General features: G+C 42.9%; 1 protein-coding gene across 12 annotated transcripts in view; it reads right to left on the reverse strand.

The window, feature by feature from the left end:
• Positions 1-20,525, reverse strand: part of ADD1 (adducin 1) — a 145,362-nt gene continuing 124,837 nt past the window's right edge. For 11 of the 12 annotated variants that reach the window (XM_068276444.1, XM_068276407.1, XM_068276463.1 and 8 more), the window contains 2 exons: positions 16,313-16,402; positions 1-4,849 (listed from right to left, as the gene is read on the reverse strand). In XM_068276444.1, coding sequence (XP_068132545.1) covers positions 4,443-4,849; positions 16,313-16,402 — 497 coding nt within the window. In that variant the 3' untranslated portion in view covers positions 1-4,442. Of the gene's footprint in view, positions 4,850-11,052; positions 11,087-16,312; positions 16,403-20,525 lie in introns of all 12 variants that reach the window. The other variant, XM_068276484.1, reaches the window with a different exon arrangement.

Raw genomic sequence — 20,525 nt, forward strand, 5'->3', positions numbered from 1 at the left:
TTCAGAGTAAACAATTTTTATTGTGAGTAAAATAACAGTACAAGGAAATAAGAGGAAAAAAAAAATACATGACCCTTTTGAATGTATCAATACATTACTATACTAAACTGTGGTACAAAGACCTGGAATTCAAATCAATGCAAAAAAAGTAGGGAATAAAAGGAGGCTAGTTGTCAACCAATATAAAACAAAAGCTTCCACGCTACAATCTTACAAGGCCGGCAACATTGTGATGCAGAGTGACAAGCTCGGGGCTTCAGTGGTTAGGAGGAGGACGTGTATGTTACTTGCAGGATAAGAGAAGCCATTTTGTTGAGCACGTTCCAGAGAACATAGTATTCACTAAGAACTGGCAGCAACACTGTGGATTGTTGCATTGTGCTTCATATCAGTGGTCTCTGAAGAATTCATTGGCTGAAATGAGGCTGGACAAATTAAAGGGTTTATTCTTAAAACATTCACGTTAATAGAGTTCTTGTATTTTTTGGGTGCCTATAGAATAGCTCACCACAAATGCCTCTGTAGCCCCACTAGTCTGGCAATATATACAGGGCCAGCTCTAGTAACAATGGGGCCACCAGGCAAAGTTAACCTGGGGGCCCTCGACCGCCACCACCAACCAACAGCAGCATTAGGGGCTCTTTGTTGCCAACCCCCTCCCAAGCTAGATTCCATGGCCCCCAGGGTAGCCGCCAGTGTTTGATAGTAATTACACTGGCTCTACTTAATTTGGCCATTGGATACTAGATGGCCCCAGAGAGCCATTTTCCCCATTTGTCCTCACTTCTCTTCCGCCATTCTATTCTCTTATGAGCCAGTGGAACGCACTTCGCACTCCCACCACTCGCCGCACCCAAGCAGAGGGGTGATGGGGAATACTGGGGGTTACAGACTCTGGGACAATTGCCCCCTTTGCTTCTGTTGTAGTGCCAGCCCAGAATATATATGCCAGTTAAGTGGCAGGGACCCTTTAATATAGTCCACTCTATAAAGCCAACATGCACCAGTGCATCCGTTGATCCAGAAGCAAAGGAAGATATTCCTCCGCTGACAGTAGAAAGCGGTTCTAAATAAAAGTCAGCAAAGTCCTAGCCAGGATAATGGATCAATAAAAACAAAATGGCCACCGTTACCGAGTACAGAGACAGGCACATTCATTTAAAAAGTGTAAAAACAAAGGTTTGCGTAGGATTATTGGCGCAGGTAAGTTTTGAGGGGGAGGGGAGGAAACAGCTGCAGGAAAATAATGTATAAACCAAAACAACAATCTTTTCTTACATTGCTCATTCATATATTTAATGCAGGCTAAAAATCGTATATAAATAAGGGGAAAAAAATCAAAATAGTTAGCAGTACAAATGGAAAATGCTTGAAGCAGTGAAAGTCCATAAAGAGATTCATCCTTCATATTGTAGGAATATCAGATTTTACCAGGAAATAATGTAATTTGGGGAGGGGGGGGGGGGGAAAGAGTCCAGTAAATGATCAGAGAACAGAAACTTAGATGTCCAGGAGATTTCCGTGAAAAGCTAACCATCAATGGAGAACTATGGTCACCTCGCTTCTCGTTACAGCTAAGAACACACTGTACTCTCCCTCGTGTTCTCGAAGTACAACAGATAAACGCGACATTGTTTTATGATCCTGGTAGAATCTACGCTCTACAAGGGCCCTTTCCACACATACTGGATAGGGATTTCTGGAAATCTCCTTCACATTAGTGCCAAGTGGAAAAATCACTGCCGTTCACCGTAACAGCATTTCTACTCAAAACATACAAAACTGGCAAACATAGCTTAATAGTTGGGGTGCACAGTGCATTACCAGAGAAACAGGTGCAACTTGATATACAGATCTAGCCCGACATGTAAAACTAACTCATCCCTGTAATACTTTCAATTCACAGTTTATTTCAGATCAAATACTTCAGGGGAAAAATCTTACAACTGACCGGAACTTTCTTTGCTACATCTGAAAGTAATCGCCATACTTCTCATGTTCAATTCATGCTACAATTTTAGGAAATTTGTCACAATGGCATGGAAGACTTAAATTTGCAGACTGGGTGTCACTTTCCGAAGAGACTGTCTTTAGATATGAACAACTATGCCTTAATAAAGAAGCATTATCGCTACCATACATTGAGAAGTTCAGGTATTAAAAATTTGAAGGGTTAAGCGTAATGGACCAATAAAAAAAATTAAAAATAATGAGCAGAAGTTATTAGCTAAAAGGCAAGTGAGGTGTCTGCATGTTAAGGGCTGATTCTATCCAGCACTCGTGTTTCCAGTGATGTTACAAGGGAATTTACAGGCTGCTGTTATGGGTGTCCAATTTCAGGAAAAAATTCCAAACAGGACACCTGCCCTTCTATTTTTGTCTAATTAACTTGCAATTCAAATTATGAATTTTCAGCTGGCTTGTCAGATCACTAAAGATAGACGAGAGGTACAGAGTGCTGAGTCTTACCTGCCTGCCACAACTTATGCCGCAAATAAATCTCAGAGAAATACCAAAAACGGACTCACCACCCAAGTAAGATAAACCGTTTTGGGTTGAATGAATTATTAGTACGTTCTGGGGCTAGGTCTATAAAAAGCTGGTCAGCTGAAATCCCTAACAACATTTCCCTGAATTTAATTTCCAGTTTAAGAGGATCCAGTCAAAATGCATGTTTTTGGTCATATTTTTATCCAGTCCAGGAAATAGCAGCAGTTCTGTGGCAGTGAACATCTTTTGTGTGCCTACTCCCGGGAACCAGGACCACATCCAGAGGCATGCCTATGCCCAAAAAAACAGGACAGCATCCTTGGCATCCAGACACATGCTAACCCCTGTAAACTAGGACAATGTCTAGAAGCTTTCTTAACTCAAAAGTATTAGGACTGTGTACAGAAGCATGCCAACCCAGAGTACCAGGACTGTCCAGAAGCTTGTGACCCACAAAAAAGTAGGGCTCTGTCAAGGAGCAGGTCTACCCCCGAAAAAACCAAGACAACTTCCTGAAGCATGTCTAGTTCATAGTACTAGGCAAGGGTCCAGAAGCCTGCCTTTCTTTGCAGAATTGGGACCACACCCAGTAGCATGCCTACCCTCAGATGACTTGAATCACATCCAGAAAGATGCCTATTCCTTAAGGACTTCAACTGTGTCCAGAAGCATGTCTGCCCAGAGGGGCAATAATGGGAGTCTAAGCTAAGACGCATGATAGGTCCTGATGCATCCTCTCGAAGAACAGCTGAAACTGGTATATGTATGACTTGATGTCAGAAGCATGGAACCTCCTCACCCAGTCTAACTGCAATGTTCATGTTTTGAGATGTGCAATCAACTTCTGGTTATATAAACCGTGTTCTGCTGTACTTTCCCTACTAGGGCTGCTTCATTACCAGAGGAACATTCCCCACTATCTGTACAGAATTTGGTTAAAGCTGCAAGATGAGCACTCACAGAGTCCAAGTTAAACCTTTGTTCTTCTAGGCCTCTGTTACAGAAGGACCACTAGAGTGAGGGGGTGAGGGAAAGGTAGTGTCTACATCCACTTAAGTGGGAAACATTTTCAAGCCATTCCCTTTTAAAAGGATAGTGAAATTTGTGGTGACAATTTTGGGGAGCAGTAAAAATCTACAGAAATAAAAAACGGATAGCAGAGATGTTAACAAAAAGGTAGATGTATCCAGTTATACAGGATGTGCACAGTGGTGTGTTGTGGGTGAATGCACTATTTATCACAGATCCTATTCATTCATCTTTGTGACCAGAAGAAAATAAAGAATAAAATACACAGCGAAAAGGAGTGGTATGGACATCATTCCATGTTATTAAGGCAGCAGCAGGTCCTAGTGAGAAGAAGCTTAGGTTACACCAACAAACAGCAATTACTTGCTCTGATTCCGCTACAACCAAAGACACCCCCTGCTGGTTAGGGCAGGGACAGGTGACTGTTTAAAGCAGCTCTGATAATGCACACAGGGTGACTGTACACCACTCGTGCCACAAGGGCGCAAAGTTTCACCAAGCGGAAAGCGCTGGGCTGATGTATACATGCCTGTTTCCTACAGAGCAGAAGCGTAAGCCAACTATTTACAAGAGTCATGCTCAAGTGTTAAGGTGGTGGAAGTGATGAGCACAAGGTATCTGGAGTGCATTCAATTATTTAGCTGGGCTGTACAATCAAAAAAATTAAAAACCAAGTAAAAGTTGACATACTGTTTTAGGAACAAAGTGAACAGTTTGTGGTGTTAACTGCTGAACACTCAGGTTAGCACCTCACATGGAAGTTATTATCAAGGTTTAACCTTCACAATCAAGCTACGACTTAGCAGGTTTGGTGTTTTCTGGTATTCTTTTATATAATGAAGAGATATACAATAAGATCAGGTACATTCTAGTGGTTAGTGAAAAACTGACTCTTAGAAACATGACAGTGTTCCTGCAGCTCTCTACGACTCGCTCTTCTTCTTGTTTTTCTTCAGGAAGGAAGGAGTACGGAATTTCTTCTTCTTTTTGGAAGGGGATTTGCCGGGGGACTCGTCACTGCCAGCATCGGCCTGTGCATTGTCGGCATGTGCAGGGTCTGCCTGAGGTGCCGCTTCCTCTGCAGGTGGGGCAACAGCAGGAGAAGAGTCAATGTTCTGCGCTTCAGGCTCCTTGTGTTCTTCAGGAGCAGTTTCTGGGTGGACCTTTGCAAGGTCCTCCTCAGCAGAAGCCTTCTCTCCTTCCTCATTTGGTTTGGCCGATGCCGGGAAGGCAAGGGATTCGGATGACTCGTCTGGGGTAAGATCTGGAAGAGTTTGCTTGAAGGTTGCAGCATCACTGTCATCTCGGTAGGTCGGCTCCTGCTGAGATTCTAGAGGAAATTCAAAGAAAAACAAAAACATCAGTGTTTGGTCTGCCAAAAAGAACAGATACCTCTGACTATTAGACACTTGTGTATACCTTCCACTAGTTTTACACCCCTATAATAATAACTACCAATCAAAAGATACCAGGTAGTTCACAAAACAACTAAACTACTCACAAATATCCAAGTAAAAGTCTCAATATGTGGTTCAGGGAACCAAAAAGTTTTGTAAAAGTGTTAATTCAGTGTGCGGTAAATCAAGGGGAAAAAACCCCAAGGCAGCTTTATTTGGATTTTTTGTGTTCTGTAAAACATTTGTAATGACTGAATAATTTAACCACTTGGATGATCAGTGCTGCGCGGGCTCTCCAGCCCACAGCACTGATCGGGTAAAAGGCAGGGCGATCAGACTACCCCCCCCCCCCCCCCCCGTTTTTTCCCCACTAGGGGGGGGGATGTCCTGCTGGGGGGGTCCGATTGCCGCTGTTCCGTGTGGTCTTGCGGGGGGGGGCTCCTCAAAGCCCTCCCTCCGCAGCGATATTCCGATATTCCCACCTCTGCCTTTTTCTCCCTCCCCTCCTTGCTGTGGGCTGCGCAGCACTGCCTAGGATAGGCTTCAGCCTATCAGATGCCAGCCATCCCCGGCCAATGAGAGGCCGGGGATCGCCGATCTCCTTTACGGCGGCGTATTGATGTAAACAGCAGGGATTTCTTCCCCGCGTGTTTACAATTAGCCAGTTCACCCTCCGTGAACTGACATGGAACGGCAATGGGAACACCACTTCGACCTTCCGACGCCTATCGGCATTAGGCAGTCGTTGAGTGGTTAAAGAGACACTCAAAAGATCATTTAGCCAGAGGACACCCCCTTACCCCCAAAAGGTAGCCTGTAGTAGCCCCCTGATAAGGACCCCCAGTATAGGTAGGCAGATGTGACACCTCCCTCCTTGCGCCAAGTATATATAGCCATAAGGATCCTCAGTATAAGTAGTCAAAGGGCCTCCAGTATTGGTAGCCAGAAGTAGCTCCCCCATATAGGTAGGCAGAATGACTCCCCAGTAGCTAGATGTAGCCCCTTCCCTCCCATGCAGAGCATCGGCAGAGAGAGCATAAAAGTAGTGACTACCCTCTCCGGGCTCCACCGATAATCCTCTCCAGGCGTCTCTGTCTTTAAGATAGAGTGCCCTCTTGTCATATAATGTGACAGACAAGGGTGCTGTAGTAATCGAGATGGGGACACCAAGAAACTGCAGATCATCGGTGGAGCCTGGAGAGGGGAGTCACTTCTTCTATGCTCCTGCTGCCGATACTCCGCAAACCCCCATTTTGCCACACAAAACAGACCCCCAATGGCTAAAGGCCCCATAGCAGCCTACTATGGCTGCTATGTAAAACCCAGAAAGCTCATGGTGACCCACGAGCACTAGGGAAGCATAAAGGGCCAAAAGAGATCAAAAGGACCTCTATTAAAAAGCAATGCTGTGGCGATGCCTAAACCACTGCTTGGAAACCCTCTAAATCTTCCAACAAGAACCCATCACTAGCTTGGCAGCACACTTGGACCAAGGCTTAACCTCAGATTCTTCTTCTTGTTTGAGCTAAAGACAACCAATGGTACGTAAGCACATTTTAACATCCTGGTAACAGTCAGAGACTAAGCCAAGCAAAAAGTGGAAAAGCAGACTTCACACTGTACTCTGGCCCCAGCTGGAATAGTTTTCATCATTAAATGAGTCTTGGTCAAGCTGATCCATTTGTCTCTAACCACCTCCTGCCAAGGATTCAGTACATCCCGTCTGCAAATTTAAATCCCTCCTGTGCCAAAAATAGGAGTAAAACACAGTACTCCAAAAATCCACATCATGTCAAAAATATGACGCAACTATCCACTGGACATTCATATCGCAGATTCTCCCAGAGACCAAAACCCGGACAAGAGGACACCCTATCTTGCCATACTGGAAGATAGGTAGGTCCTCATTTTGATTTGGGTAGGCAGGAATTATGCGCTTCACACATAAGATAAAATAAGGTCTACTGAAAAACTCCACAGCCAGTTCTCATCCTGCCCTAAAACAGGAAACGTCAGAACTAAAGGCATCCTGATGAGACTTTACTAAGGGGACACCAATGAGGCTTTAATTTTATAGGGAAGGTGTTAGAAAAAGCCTGACCTCATGTCATCTGTCCTGGAAAAAACCTGGGGAAAGGTTTGTTCAGTTACTATGGCTACTAAGAGCTAGGTCACACTGCAAGTGATTCCTGGCCGTCACTGACACTTTAACTCAGGTGCTGGCCGGCTTTGCTAAAACTCCTGCAGCAGGCATTCTGGCAGTACTTATACGACCTCTACAGAAGTCAACAGAAAACCGTCTGCCAGCCATAATGAAAACACTAGCATGAGCCAGTCTCAACCTGTTATAAGTGACTGTCAATGCAGGAGAATGCCTGGAAAGTGCTGTTCAAGTGCTTGTCATTGTAAGTGGTTTTCACTATTCCCAGCACTGCCTCTGTTATTGAGAAGTCTTACACTAATCATGGACAGAACACTTTCATATGCAAGTGCAGTGAAATTAGTCTTACTTCATATCATGAGAACTTAAAAAGTTTTTAGATCAGCATACGTCTTTAGCAAAAGAAGAGCGGCATGTGATTGCCTATAAAGGTCTTTAGTGAAATATCAGGACAAGATATGAGACTTTTACATGCATACCAACTGTGAGTATCCATCTGTTGCTATTCAATTCATTTCCTTGTGCTACAGAGCGGTCGTGTCGCACACCCCATGTGGCAGTGCAGAGTACATGCAGGCAGAGCCATCAGCATGCATGCGGTGTGTAATGGGTTACAAGGCATCACAAGTGTGTAATATATTCAGCAGGCACTGGTTCTCTTTTCGGAGACAAGACAGATAAAACCAAACCACCATCTCTCCCACCGGTTTTGTTAAGAAGCTGTTAAACAGGTCAATACAGAAAGGAAACAGTATTGGATGCATTTTAGAATTTATATTAGATATTAGCAAATTGTTAGAGAATTAAATGTATGATTTCAGTTTACGATCACCCTCTTCAGCATGACGTGTGTAAAAGAACATTATTTAGTAGTGAAGCATTCTCTGTAAGCTTTGCAAGCAACGCTATAAGTGCAATCAGCAAAGTGATGTGTGAACGGAATTTATAGGTTATTTGTAAAACTAAAAATGCTCACAAATAAACGTTACTTTTTATGAGTAAATCTCTTTGTAAGACATGCAGAAGCAAACACATCAATAAAACAATGTATAAAAATAGAATAGATCCAAATTTATCAACTCAAGACAACCTCAGCTGCTAATCATTAAAAGAGTCCAGATAAGATAAGAATCTGTAGTAGAAAATAAACTTATGTCCCAGGGTACATTTACTGTTGCCAACCGTTGTATTTTGTTAAGGTGTGAAAGTACCTGTGGTAAACTTTCCTTGCAGTTTGAATACCTGTTTGAAATCATAGCACTGACACCTGAACTGAGAGCGATATGGAGTTAGCCATATTTATTTACCAGTTGCCTGGCTGTCCTGCTGATCTCTCTAGCTGCAGTAGTGTCTGAATCACACATCTGAAACAAGCATGTGGCAAATGCAGTCAGATTTCAGTCAGATGACCTGATCGGCATGCTTGTTCAGGGTCTATAGCTAAAAGTATCAGAGGAAGAGGATCAGCAAGATAGCCAGGCGACAGGTATTGTTTAAAAGGAAATAAACATGGCCGCTAAACTACGGAAGGAGGGTCTCTCAAGGAATCAAGCTGCGCTTTCTGTAATGACTGGATGAGAAATATACAGGAACTACATCAGGTTTTAGACTCCCACCTTCCTTATGTTGGTCAAAACACCACGTGGTGGGCAGATTCTCAAGCCAAATCATATAGGCTATTCCCACTCCATAAAGAAGCTCCCGTCACCCAGGATAAATAGATGAAACTAAGCTACAGATCAATAATAGTCCATTGCGCTCTACCCACAAATGCTTATGATAGAAGGGCAGATGTGTGGACAATAATTATACTGCGTATATTAGAAAGTCCATGGCTAAGCCGGAGTTCTACATAAAATGAACATGTGTTGCTCTCTCACTATTACGCAAGGTGAACAAAGTTTGCCCCACCTTGATTTACTTTTCACCCCTAAGTTGGATCTCTCTACCACGCCAGCAGTATAAGCTGCAGGAAGTGCTCTGTGTGAAAGTGTAAACACATTACCCTTGTCCTAAAAGAAAAATATTTGATAGGGTAGTACAGTGTCCCCAACGGTGCATGTTTTGCAGGCAGCCTCACCTATGCACAGGTGGGGTAATTACTGTCTCAGCTACATGGAATCAACCTAGATGGGACTCTAATGACCTCATCTGTGCATAGGTGAGGCTGCCTGCAAGACATGCACTGTTGGGGAGTCACGAGAACAGGTTTGAGAAACACTGGGGTGGCACTTTAAATGAAATTTTGTCAACACACCGACTTGTATTTGTGACATCCAAATTTAACGTTGCCACAGCCTGAGGATAGTGCAACTGTTTATGAGCAGATATGGTCCATGAGATTCTACCAATCCCGGTTTACATGTAAATATAATGCAAACTGCTGTATGCTGTATTAAAGTGGACCCGAACTCTTGCACAGGACAGAAGGAAAGTAGATATTATAGAAACAAAGGGCAGCAATTGCCCGTGGCATTTACTCCTAGATACTCAGCCATCTTACCCATATAAGAGGATGATGGAAAACAGAAATATACCCTGTTTGTATTTAGATAGTTTAGCCATTCTAATTACCTCCCATCTGTGACTAAACACAAGTTGCAATTAGATCTCTCCCATGTCACCTGACTGCCACAACAGGGCAGCTAATAGTTAAACACAGGAGGTTAACACTATGCTTCCTGCAGATTTATTGCAGGATTTGTATCAGCTGTAACAAAGACAGGTTTTTCTTTAAAGGTTATTATGCTATTGTGTATCTTTTAAAACAGAAAGGACATTCTGAGTTCAGGTCTGCTTTAAAATTGGGCCAAATAAATGCATTTTCTAACAATTTTGATTGGTCCAATTACAAGTCACATAATATTTGCATGCAAATCAGAACCACTATCATGTTGAGCATGTCTATAAGAGCTGTGGAAAATACCAAACAGTCCTTTCTCTTATTATCTGCGTGTGGACTGCAGGGAAGACTGGTGCAAAAATTCAAAAGCAAGTTCCAACAATGGGGATTCTGATTGGTTGCTCTGAACTGCCCTTCTTGCGCACCCATTTAGCAGCAGTTTTGCTTGTCATGGGTCTAACAAATCTGTTGCAATGTGTACGAGTATGGCAACCATAAAACAGGCTCAGAAGATTCCATGGAGCCAAAGCATTAGGGAGTTCTCCAAAAACGATGCAAGGCCCTGGTGATGGACATTAGCAGAGCAAACTATGGTAACCAGTTCCTTTCTACATAAAGATTCTGGGTTGCATGGCAGTAAGACAAATGAGGTTGTGTTATTGGGTCAGAAGTCACCTCCTTCCCTGTGATAACCTTATTTACATAATATTGTAATAGGTACAATTAAGCCTTTTAACAGCCTATTTATTCAGAAGCTTGCAAGTGCTCCTGGCCAATTTATTTTAGCACTTTTTATTTCTTATATTTCCTTGCTACTAATTAGTACTGCTGTAATGTGTATTTATGGCCACTTGTCACTAGGGGGCAGTGTGAGACAATAACAGAGGACTTCTGCTTTCAGTTTCTATATCTTCTGCTAGCAGAGAGACAGCAAAGCATTCCAACAATTTACAAAGCAAGTTCTGCTGGTTGAGGTCAAAAGTCGTGCACTAATCTGAAACGAGTTAATTCCTTTGAAGCTGCTAATGGGTTAATACATATTTTGATTATTAAAATGCAAAAGCCCATTTTAAAAAAAATCATAATTCAATAACCGTAAGAAACAAAATCATCATAGGCACAATTACAAGGATTATTTCCAAACACATCCTTCCGTGTCTGCTACTGGAGGCTGCCTTTAGTCCTATATAATAAGCCCTGTGACTGCGTGGGATGCTGACATCTAGCATTAAAACGGAGGTCTGGATCACAGGTAATCAAACTTAAAAACAAGGACGCGATAGAATGAAGCAAAGCACACAAGGATTGGAGGAGGAATAAAAAGGAAGGAAATAGAATGAGATGATACTTACTATGGTAACAGGTACTCTTTAGCATATCCATCTCCTGTTTTGGCAGCCACAAGAAAAGAAGCACAAGTAGAAAAAAAAAAGTCTAATGCATTCATTGAAGCCGTTTTAAGTCAAATGAATAGCTGGCAACAATCTAGAGATGACACAGGCAAGAAGAGCTGCAGTGAATGAAGGTAACTCAGACATATGGTACCATATGGAGGAGAGGGAGCACAGACAGTACATGCTCAGGAATGGCCTAGACACACAGGGCCGTCCTCTACACAGGTTCCTGCCTCTCACTATTTTCTGCCTAACCTTTCATATACATCTGACTTGTAGCTGTATTCCTTTAGTTCCATATACAAAAAAATTCCAAGTTATAAGGCTTGTTCTCACTAGATGCAACTGAACAGTGCACAGCATTAAGCCCTGCAGTTATGCTTATTGACATGCATTTTAGGCACACTGCTTTTCTGTAGGTGATCAGTCTATTGGTTTAAAGTGACCCTTAGAGGGCAACTGTCTCCCTATCTGGAAGTAAGGTTGTACAGCATACATCAACAGCACTTACTGCTGCCACAAACTCAGTGTGTCAGCAGAGCGACAATGCTGACTGGACTAAATCTGGCCCACAGAGCCAACAATTTTGGACTGCAATTGTTTTGCCACCTGGCATTAAGTTTGGCTCTCTCAAGACCATAAGGGAAGTTATATTGGAGGTGAAGTCCTAGATCACTTGGGAAGCAATATTGGGGGGGGGGGGGGGAGCACTAGATGCCAGGGAAATGTATAGAGGAGGGTGAAGCACTAAATACCAAATACCTAGGCAGCCGAGAACTCTACAGGGGAGGGAGGTGCCATTAGACAGCAAGGTATTGTATAGGGGTGAATGGGAGGGCTACTAGACTCCAGGTAACTGTATAGAGGAAGAAGGAGGGCCCCTAGGTAGCAAGGAATGCTACAGGAGAAGAAGGGAGGGGCCATTAGACACCAGGGAACTGTATAAGGGAGGGAAGGGCCATTAAACACCAGGGAACTGTATAGAGGAGGGAGGGGGCCATATTGGACACCAGGGAACTGTATAAAAGAGAGGTGGCCACTAGACATGGAGGTTTGCATATAACTTGGTCCCAGTGTTCAATTTTGGCCCATTTTAAATTTGAGTTTGACATCTCTGGTCTACAGGAATAATCTGAAGAAGGCTCATTAGCTTACTCGTTCTTGTAAGCTAGCTAATAAGTGCTATTATCCCAATTCAACGTTAGTGACTACTCAATTTAACAGGAACATTTCTGGACAAGGCACCCAAAATGCAGTATTGAGGAACATATCACAGCAACTTACTATGCAGTGCACTGATAAACAAGGTCTATGTGTTAAGGCCTGTGTATATTGCCTGCTTTGTAACCTCAGCAAAATACACAGAAATGCTTCTGGTAAGAACAAGCCGTACAAGTACACATTATAAACATAAGCCATAAAATTCCATCTAGAAAACAATCACAGCATAGTAAGTAAGGTTACCAACATGCAAAAAGACATGCGATAAATCCAGCATCTAGCGTTGCCGTGTCTAGCAAGATTTACAACCTGCGGAAGAACTGCAAATGTAAAGTAATGCTACAAACATACACACAGCTATATTGTGCTATAGCAAGGCTTATTCATACAGAAATGAAAAGTAAAGTGAACCAGTAGCGCACAATGGCCACAGAAGCATGCTTCCCGATCAGCAGGAGTAGCTGCTCCCATTTCCATTGCTCCAGTATTAGTGGAGAACCCAATAGGACCAACCATTTCTCACCATAGGAGGTACAGAGAGAAAATGAGCAACTAGCAGGACATGGTTCATAGTATAAACCCAAATATGGCATTAATAGGTCAAATTCATAACATGCTTATTGTTCATAACTCATGATTGCAATGTAAATATGTGGACCAACAGAGGCATGCAGTTTTGAATGCATGTTGTGTATTTTAGTCCACAATTGTGGAGCTCTGCACAACTATTGCAGGTAGTCAATTCGGGTGCAGCATCTATTTGGAAGCGCTGCCAATGTCTCCTGCTGTACAAAACTCATGTAAGTATACTTATGGCTAGCTGCATCCATGTGCATCAATTTGCATTCAAATTATAGATTAGGACTAGTACATGATTTGCATCTGATTTGAATTCAAGGCATGTATTTAACCCTGTGGGGCTCTGCATGCCTCTGTTGGTCTACAATTCAGTTGCAGCCTATGAGCGCTGTCATTTGTTTGATGTCTGTTTGAGAGAAATGTGTATACCATTTTATGACTAGCAGCACTAGGAAAAAATCGTGTTTTTATCGTTAGACTAGCGGTAGGTCTTCCCCGAGAGGACCAGTCACCGCCGTGGGGAAGTCTAGTAGGGAATAATTTGTGCACATATTATTTATACTGAAGCTAACGTCCTCCTTTGCTGTACCTGTTTTGAATGCATGTTGTGTATTTTAGTCCACAATTGTGGAGCTCTGCACAACTATTGCAGGTAGTCAATTCGGGTGCAGCCTCTGTTTGGAAGCGCTGCCAATGTCTCCTGCTGTAATGTAAATATGTGATCACCATTAACCTAAGGGCCCTTTTACACTTAAGGCATTGGTATGCCTTTTTCCCCCATAGCAGTGCATTGTGAAAAAGCTTTCAGTTAAAATGCATATAGTGGGAACTGAGCCATAGGGAAACATGGACATTACTTTGAAAATCAGTTGTCCTTTCAGTTATAACTGAGAGCAACTGATTAAGTGTAAAAGGAATCTAAAGGGTTGTTTTACACTCATTTGCTCTCAGTTATAACTGAAAGGACAACTGATTTTCAAAGTAATGCCCATGTTTTCCTATGGCTCAGTTCCCACTATATGTGTTTAAACAAAAGTTTTTTTTCGCTCAGCGGATCAGTCAGAAACAGTGTTATCAGTCTGCCGACAGACTGTACACACGCTCTACTATCGCTGGAACGCCCGCAGAGCGGGAGGGTCTGATGGACCCGTCGTTTCTTAAAGTAGTGTGCGTGCGTGCACCTTAAGTGAACTGAAAGCATAAACTTTTAACTTAAAGGACAGCTAAACTAAGAGGGTTATGGAGGCTATAATGTGTATTTCTTTTGAAACAATACCAGTTGCTGCTTGTTCAGGGTCTATGGGTAAAAGTATTGAGGCAGAGGATCAGCAGGACAGGCAAGCAATCTGCATTTTTTAGGAAAATAAATAGGTCAGTCTCCATATACCTCTTACTTCAGGTATGGCTAATAACTGTAAGACAATATCAGGTTGTTCTCCCTAGGGCACCTGAACAAAGGTGGTGCCACTAGCAGGCTTTGCAGATTAGCATGGCTTTGAAGCCCAGGACCCTTCATCTATAGGTGTCCACATGCATATTTGATTATTTCAATGCTCATTACAAGGTCTTGGGATAATGCTTCACTTACCTGTGAAAAGCCAAAGTGAATAGACTTGCAAAGCAGACATCAGGTTATCCAGAGAAGGTTTTTTGTTGCATCATTGCTTCTCCATACAATTACTGTTTAACCTCCCTGGCGGTACGCAGTTTCAGTGGATGCATCCGCAGGAGGGATTTTTTTTTATAAAAAAATGTTTATGTGTTAGCTAGCACTAGGCTAGCCAACTATGTCCCCCAAGCCCTGCCACCCCTCTCTGACCCCCCCCCCCCCCCCCCGATCGCCGCCAGCAATATTTACCCCTCCGCGATCCCGCTAGAGCCGAAGCTTCACCAATCAGCTTCAATCATCGCTATGGCGACGATCTGACAAGACGTCATCTACGTCATGCGCAGTCCCAATCCTCCCCATAGCGAATCTTGGAGCTGATTGGGAGGCTGTGCCATCACAGGATCCCTGGGGGGTATGTATTAAAGTGGCGATCGGTGGGGACCGGAGGGACTTGGGGCACATAGTTAGCTAGTCATTTTATTTTAAAAAGTCCTCCCGGGGCCATGTGATCCCCTGCAGCGGCTAGCCAGACCTTAGGTCAGCCTTACCGCCAGGGAGGTTAACGGACTACCAATCAATGGGGTGTTGGCATGCTTATAATACCTTCTATTGTAGGGCTTGTAGTTTCTGGATTTTGTATACTGTACAATAAGTATCCCTTTATGAGGTTGTGTACACACCAAGATGGGTGACTTAATATTCCAGTCTTTGTGGCATGATTTCGTACACTGGCAAAAAAAACCTACCAAGTACTGAATTCACAGCTAGCTATTGGAAATAGCTCCAATGAAAACACAGTATGGAAGTTGCCAAAAATGATGTATTCAATAGCTGGCGTGGTAGCGCCAAGTCCCAAAAAGTGTCAAAAGTCACAAGTATGATCCCAAGCATACTGTTTCAATATAGAATACTAGCTCTAGGTACAGTACCACTTTAACCAGGGCATAAGGATACAAATGCAGCAGCTATATATGCACAATAATGTAAGGGGGGGGGGGGTATTTTCTTGGCTCTTTCGGAATAAGCAGCTTTAAAGGCAATGTATAGCAAACTAACATGGAATTAAAAACAATTTTAAAGTCAAATTTAGAACACAAATATTTTCCCTGAACAGTAATTTAAAATATTCCTAGTTATGTCACATCTGTGGTGGAACTAGTATGGTTTGTAAGTAGAAAGGTAGTTGGTAAAGAAAAAAAATCTCCCCAGTGTACCCCTCAACTTAAAGGAATCTGTAGGAAAAAAATGCCCAGGTTGGGCACATTTTCCTCAATAGAGCAAAACCCCTGGATGATCCTAAGGCTTCCCCGTCCCTTCTTACCGGTCCTCTGCCAATCAGCTTGCAGACAGCTTGCACATGTGCAGTAGTACAGACCTGCTCAGGCATTGATGGGATAAGCAGAGCACAATAGAGTCCATGCTACGGCACATGCCATTTGCACATGTGCAGTAGCATGGACCTGATCAGGCTCAGTGCTTCAGGAGTGCGTCAGGAGTCCCTGCCTGAGAGCTGCTTGCTGGAGGAAGACAGGAGAAGCCTCCTGAGGATCCAGAGTCTTCCTCCTCAAGTATTTGTTTTTCCCTCCCCAAACTCAAAGATTTGCTTTAATTGTTGCTCTTACTTCCAATTTTACAGAAAACTTTCAGCTCAGTCATGAGGTGGCAATTCTTAACGTGTAATGTTTTATGTTCTCCAAACTTATATTAAATACATTTAGTTTCATTAAAAAAATACCATACAGTCCCTTTAAATATTTATTTTGTCCTGTGCGCAAGCAATGGCCCATGCATGTGCAGCCCAGGACATACCTTCTTGTTTGATTGGCGTGCTGGGAGGGGTGCGCACAAAGGAGAGGTCTGGTGGAGTTCCCTTCAGTTCTGCTGGCTCCTCCGGAGGTTCTGCAGAGGAAAGACAGAGAAATGCATTAGGTATTGCATGAATAGTGCAGCCTCGGTGAAAAGACTTTAGAAAAGTGCATTTTAAAGCAAGCAGAAATAATATCAGTAGCCGCTCCTCAAACTCCAAAGTATGTAATTTGTAAAATACATGAACAAACATAAAAAGTACATTTCTCTCAGGCGTATAATGTACTATAAATGTATTTTCTCCTATGTAGCTGTTACTCACAGTACGTGGTAGAAAACTGACAGGTTTTGGATCTGCCCATCTTCTCATGGAGGATTCTCTGGGTTTTCTTTATTTTCAAAAGCACTTAGTGAACAGCTGTTGCTAAGTCCAACTGCCACAATAGTGTACAAACAGGTGGGTGGGCGGGGCACCTGCACTTTTGTATAGATCCATTCCAGCGAGTGCTTTTGTAAAGAATAAATTAAGTACTGAAAATTCCGCACGAAGAGGCGGACCAGTCAAAAATCTGTCGGCTCCGTCAGATTTCTACTAACTACTGTAAGTGTCAGTAACCTAGGAGGCGAGTTATTTATAGCTTATTTTACTCTGGAAGACACATACATTGGGTTGCAAAAGTATTCGGCCCCCTTGAAGTTTTCAACATTTTGTCATATTACTGCCACAAACATGAATCAATTTTATTGGAATTCCACATGAAAGACCAACACAAAGTGGTGTACACGTGAGAAGTGGAACGAAAATACATGATTCCAAACATTTTTTACAAATCAATAACTGCAAAGTGGTGTGTGCATAATTATTCGGCCCACTTTGATCCGAGTGCAGTCAGTTGCCTATAGACATTGCCTGATGAGTGCTAATGACTAAATAGAGAGCACCTGTGTGTAATCTAATGTCAGTACAAATACAGCTGCTCTGTGAGGGCCTCAGAGGTTGTCTAAGAGAATATTGGGAGCAACAACATCGTGAAGTCCAAAGAACACACAAGACAGATCAGGGATCAAGTTATTGAGAAATTTAAAGCAGGCTTAGGCTGCAAAAAGATTTCCAAAGCCTTGAACATCCCAAGGAGCACTGTTCAAGCGATCATTCAGAAATGGAAGGAGTATAACACAACTGTAAACCTACCAAGACAAGGCCGTCCACCTAAACTCACAGGCCGAACAAGGAGAGCGCTGATCAGAAATGCAGTCAAGAGGTCCATGGTGACTCTGGACGAGCTGCAGAGATCTACAGCTCAGGTGGGAGACTCTGTCCATAGGACAACTATTAGTCATGCACTGTACAAAGTTGGCCTTTATGGAAGAGTGGCAAGAAGAAAGGCATTGTTAACAGAAAGCATAAGAACTCCCGTTTGCAGTTTGCCACAAGCCATGTGGGGGACACAGCAACCATGTGGAAGAAGGTGCTCTGGTCAGATGAGACCAAAATGGAACTTTTTGGCCAAAATGCAAAACGCTATGTGTGGCAGAAAACTAACACTGAACATCACTCTGAACACACCATCCCCACTGTCAAATATGGTGGTGGCAGCATCATGTTAGGGGGGTGCATCTCTTCAGCAGGGACAGGGAAGCTGATCAGAGTTGATGGGAAGATGGACGGAGCCAAATACAGAGCAAACTTGGAAGAAAACCTCTTGGAGACTGCAAAAGACTTGAGACTGGGTCAGAGGTTCATCTTCCAGCAGGACAATGATCCTAAACATAAAGCCAGGGCAACAATGGAATGGTTTAAAACAAAACATATCCATGTGTTAGAATGGCCCAGTCAAAGTCCAGATCTAAATCCAATCGAGAATCTGTGGCAAGATCTGAAAACTGCTGTTCACAAACACTGTCCATCTAATCTGACTGAGCTGGAGCGGTTTTGCAAAGAAGAATGGGCAAGGATTTCAGTCTCTAGATGTGCAAAGCTGGTAGAGACATACCCTAAAAGACTGGCAGCTGTAATTGCAGCAAAAGGTGGTTCTACATTGACAAGTATTGACTCAGGGGGCCGAATAATTACGCACACCCCACTTTGCAGTTATTTATTAGTAAAACATGTTTGGAATGATGTATGATTTTTGATCCACTTCTCACATGTACACCACTTTGTATTGGTCTTTCACGTGGAATTCCAATAAAATTGATTCATGTTTGTGGCAGTAATGTGACAAAATGTGGAAAACTTCAAGGGGGCCGAATACTTTTGCAACCCACTGTACTTCTTGTTGGTATGAGTCTCCGTGTCATTTACAATTTCACAATTATTGGCGATAGTGGTCCTTTAAGAAAAAGAATTAGCTAATTCTGATCAATCATTTCCCAGACAGCAAAGGAAGCAGGAATCGGTTTTGTCCAAAGGTTGAAGAGCGACCCATGAGAACACTAATTGCTTGCTTGAAATACAGTTATTAGCCACCACCTATAGATTAGAAGGTATAATGGGATTCTTGCAAAACAGCTTGTGATAACCAGAAATGTAATTGTTGTAGATTTTGAATCAATATCCAGCTTTTTTGAAGCACAGAGTATTCAGCAAATTGTACACGTCAATAATTTATGAGAACAATCAAAGAGCAGAATGTGTGTAAGAGCAGGCATGTGCAAAAAGGGAACCTGTAATGAAAGGCAGATGAAGGCTGTGATCTATTCCCTTCTGGAAAATGCTACCTAAATGACTAATGTGCTGATCTCTCTACCTCTAATACTGTCTAAATCTAAACTGCTAAGCCTGTACAAGTTTGCAGATCAGGTGATCTGGCTCCGCTGGCTGCATACTGGCTTCACATGCATCCTCACACTCCTAAAATTACTTTCTCTTTTTCTTCAAATCCCTCAGTTTCAGTCTCTGTATCAGCTAAAAATGTAGTATCGTCTCCGTTGAATGATACAGACATTCTCAGCCTATAAGAGAGTTCTAAGTCAAAATATATGACTATTAACTTTTTTTTCTCCATCTATACCCTGCATTTAGAAAATGGTCTCTGCCAGGAAAAAAATGCACTGCTGTATTCCTTATCAGTGAGACCTCGATTCTGTGAGAACTAGTAAAAAAATTTTCCCCAAAAGACCTTGTAGTTTGAGAAAAGTGATATTAAAAAAAAAAAAAATCAAAGATAAAATGGTTTTAAACTCGGTACATTTTTGCTGCAGTTCGCTATACTATATAGTGGTTCCGAGTTCTGCAAAATGGGCATATTACAATCACTAGTACAGAAGGAGGCACAGAGGGACACACACAGTGGATGCACAGAGGTGACATGGGGAGACAGAGTAGGGGGGCACTGAACACTGAGGCCACAGGGTAACAGTGGTGACAGGGAGAAGGACACTGGAGGCACAGGGGACAGAGATGACACAGTGTTCCGACTTAAAGGAAACCAGAGACAGCGATACCTAAAGATTTGATACTTACCCAGGGCTTCCTCCAGCCCCATAAGCAGTCCCTCGCTGTCCTCCCCCAGTCTGCCGTTCAGCCGCAATCAGCCCCGTTAACTGGCTCAGTCGCGTCAGTCAGGGTCTTCTGCGCATGCGCAGAACATCCCAACTGAGCCAATTACCGGGGCTGATTGCGGCTGAACGGCAGACCGCGGGAGAACAGTGAGGGACTTAGATGTGCTTATGGGGCTGGAGGAAGCCCTGGGTAAGTATCAAATCTTCAGGTATCGCCGTCTCTGGTACACTGTAAGAACAGATTCAGGTTAAGAACGTTCGTTAACTGGGGACTACCTGCAGTCTCTGACTGGGTTCCGACTTGAGAGAAACTGTCATTGACATACCTTATGTTAAACTCTTTCAGGCAGAAAAAGAAGGAATGGAATACAGCATAGTTATTTGTGTGCTTGGCACTGTACATACACGTCTACCGCATCATGTCACATGTCATCTAGGGTACTCTTTAAGCAACTGGCATTTGGCAGCCTCCATTTCCTTTTACTACATGTTTCCTTTGGCATTAGTTTGAATTGAGTTTACCATCAGCCCATGCCCAAGCTGTAATACATACTGACAAACAGATGATCAAAAGAAATCAAAATGTAATTAAACAGAAGTCAACAGCATGTGTACAGTAGCCCAAATTTCTGAAATCAGTGTTGCAAGTTGAGAGAAATTTGAATAGGTAAGAATGTTCTGTCTTGTTCACATCACCAAGAGATTGCCCTTC

Source organism: Hyperolius riggenbachi, chromosome 1 (genome assembly GCF_040937935.1).
Source record: "Hyperolius riggenbachi isolate aHypRig1 chromosome 1, aHypRig1.pri, whole genome shotgun sequence".
NCBI classification, from domain to species: Eukaryota; Metazoa; Chordata; class Amphibia; order Anura; family Hyperoliidae; genus Hyperolius; species Hyperolius riggenbachi.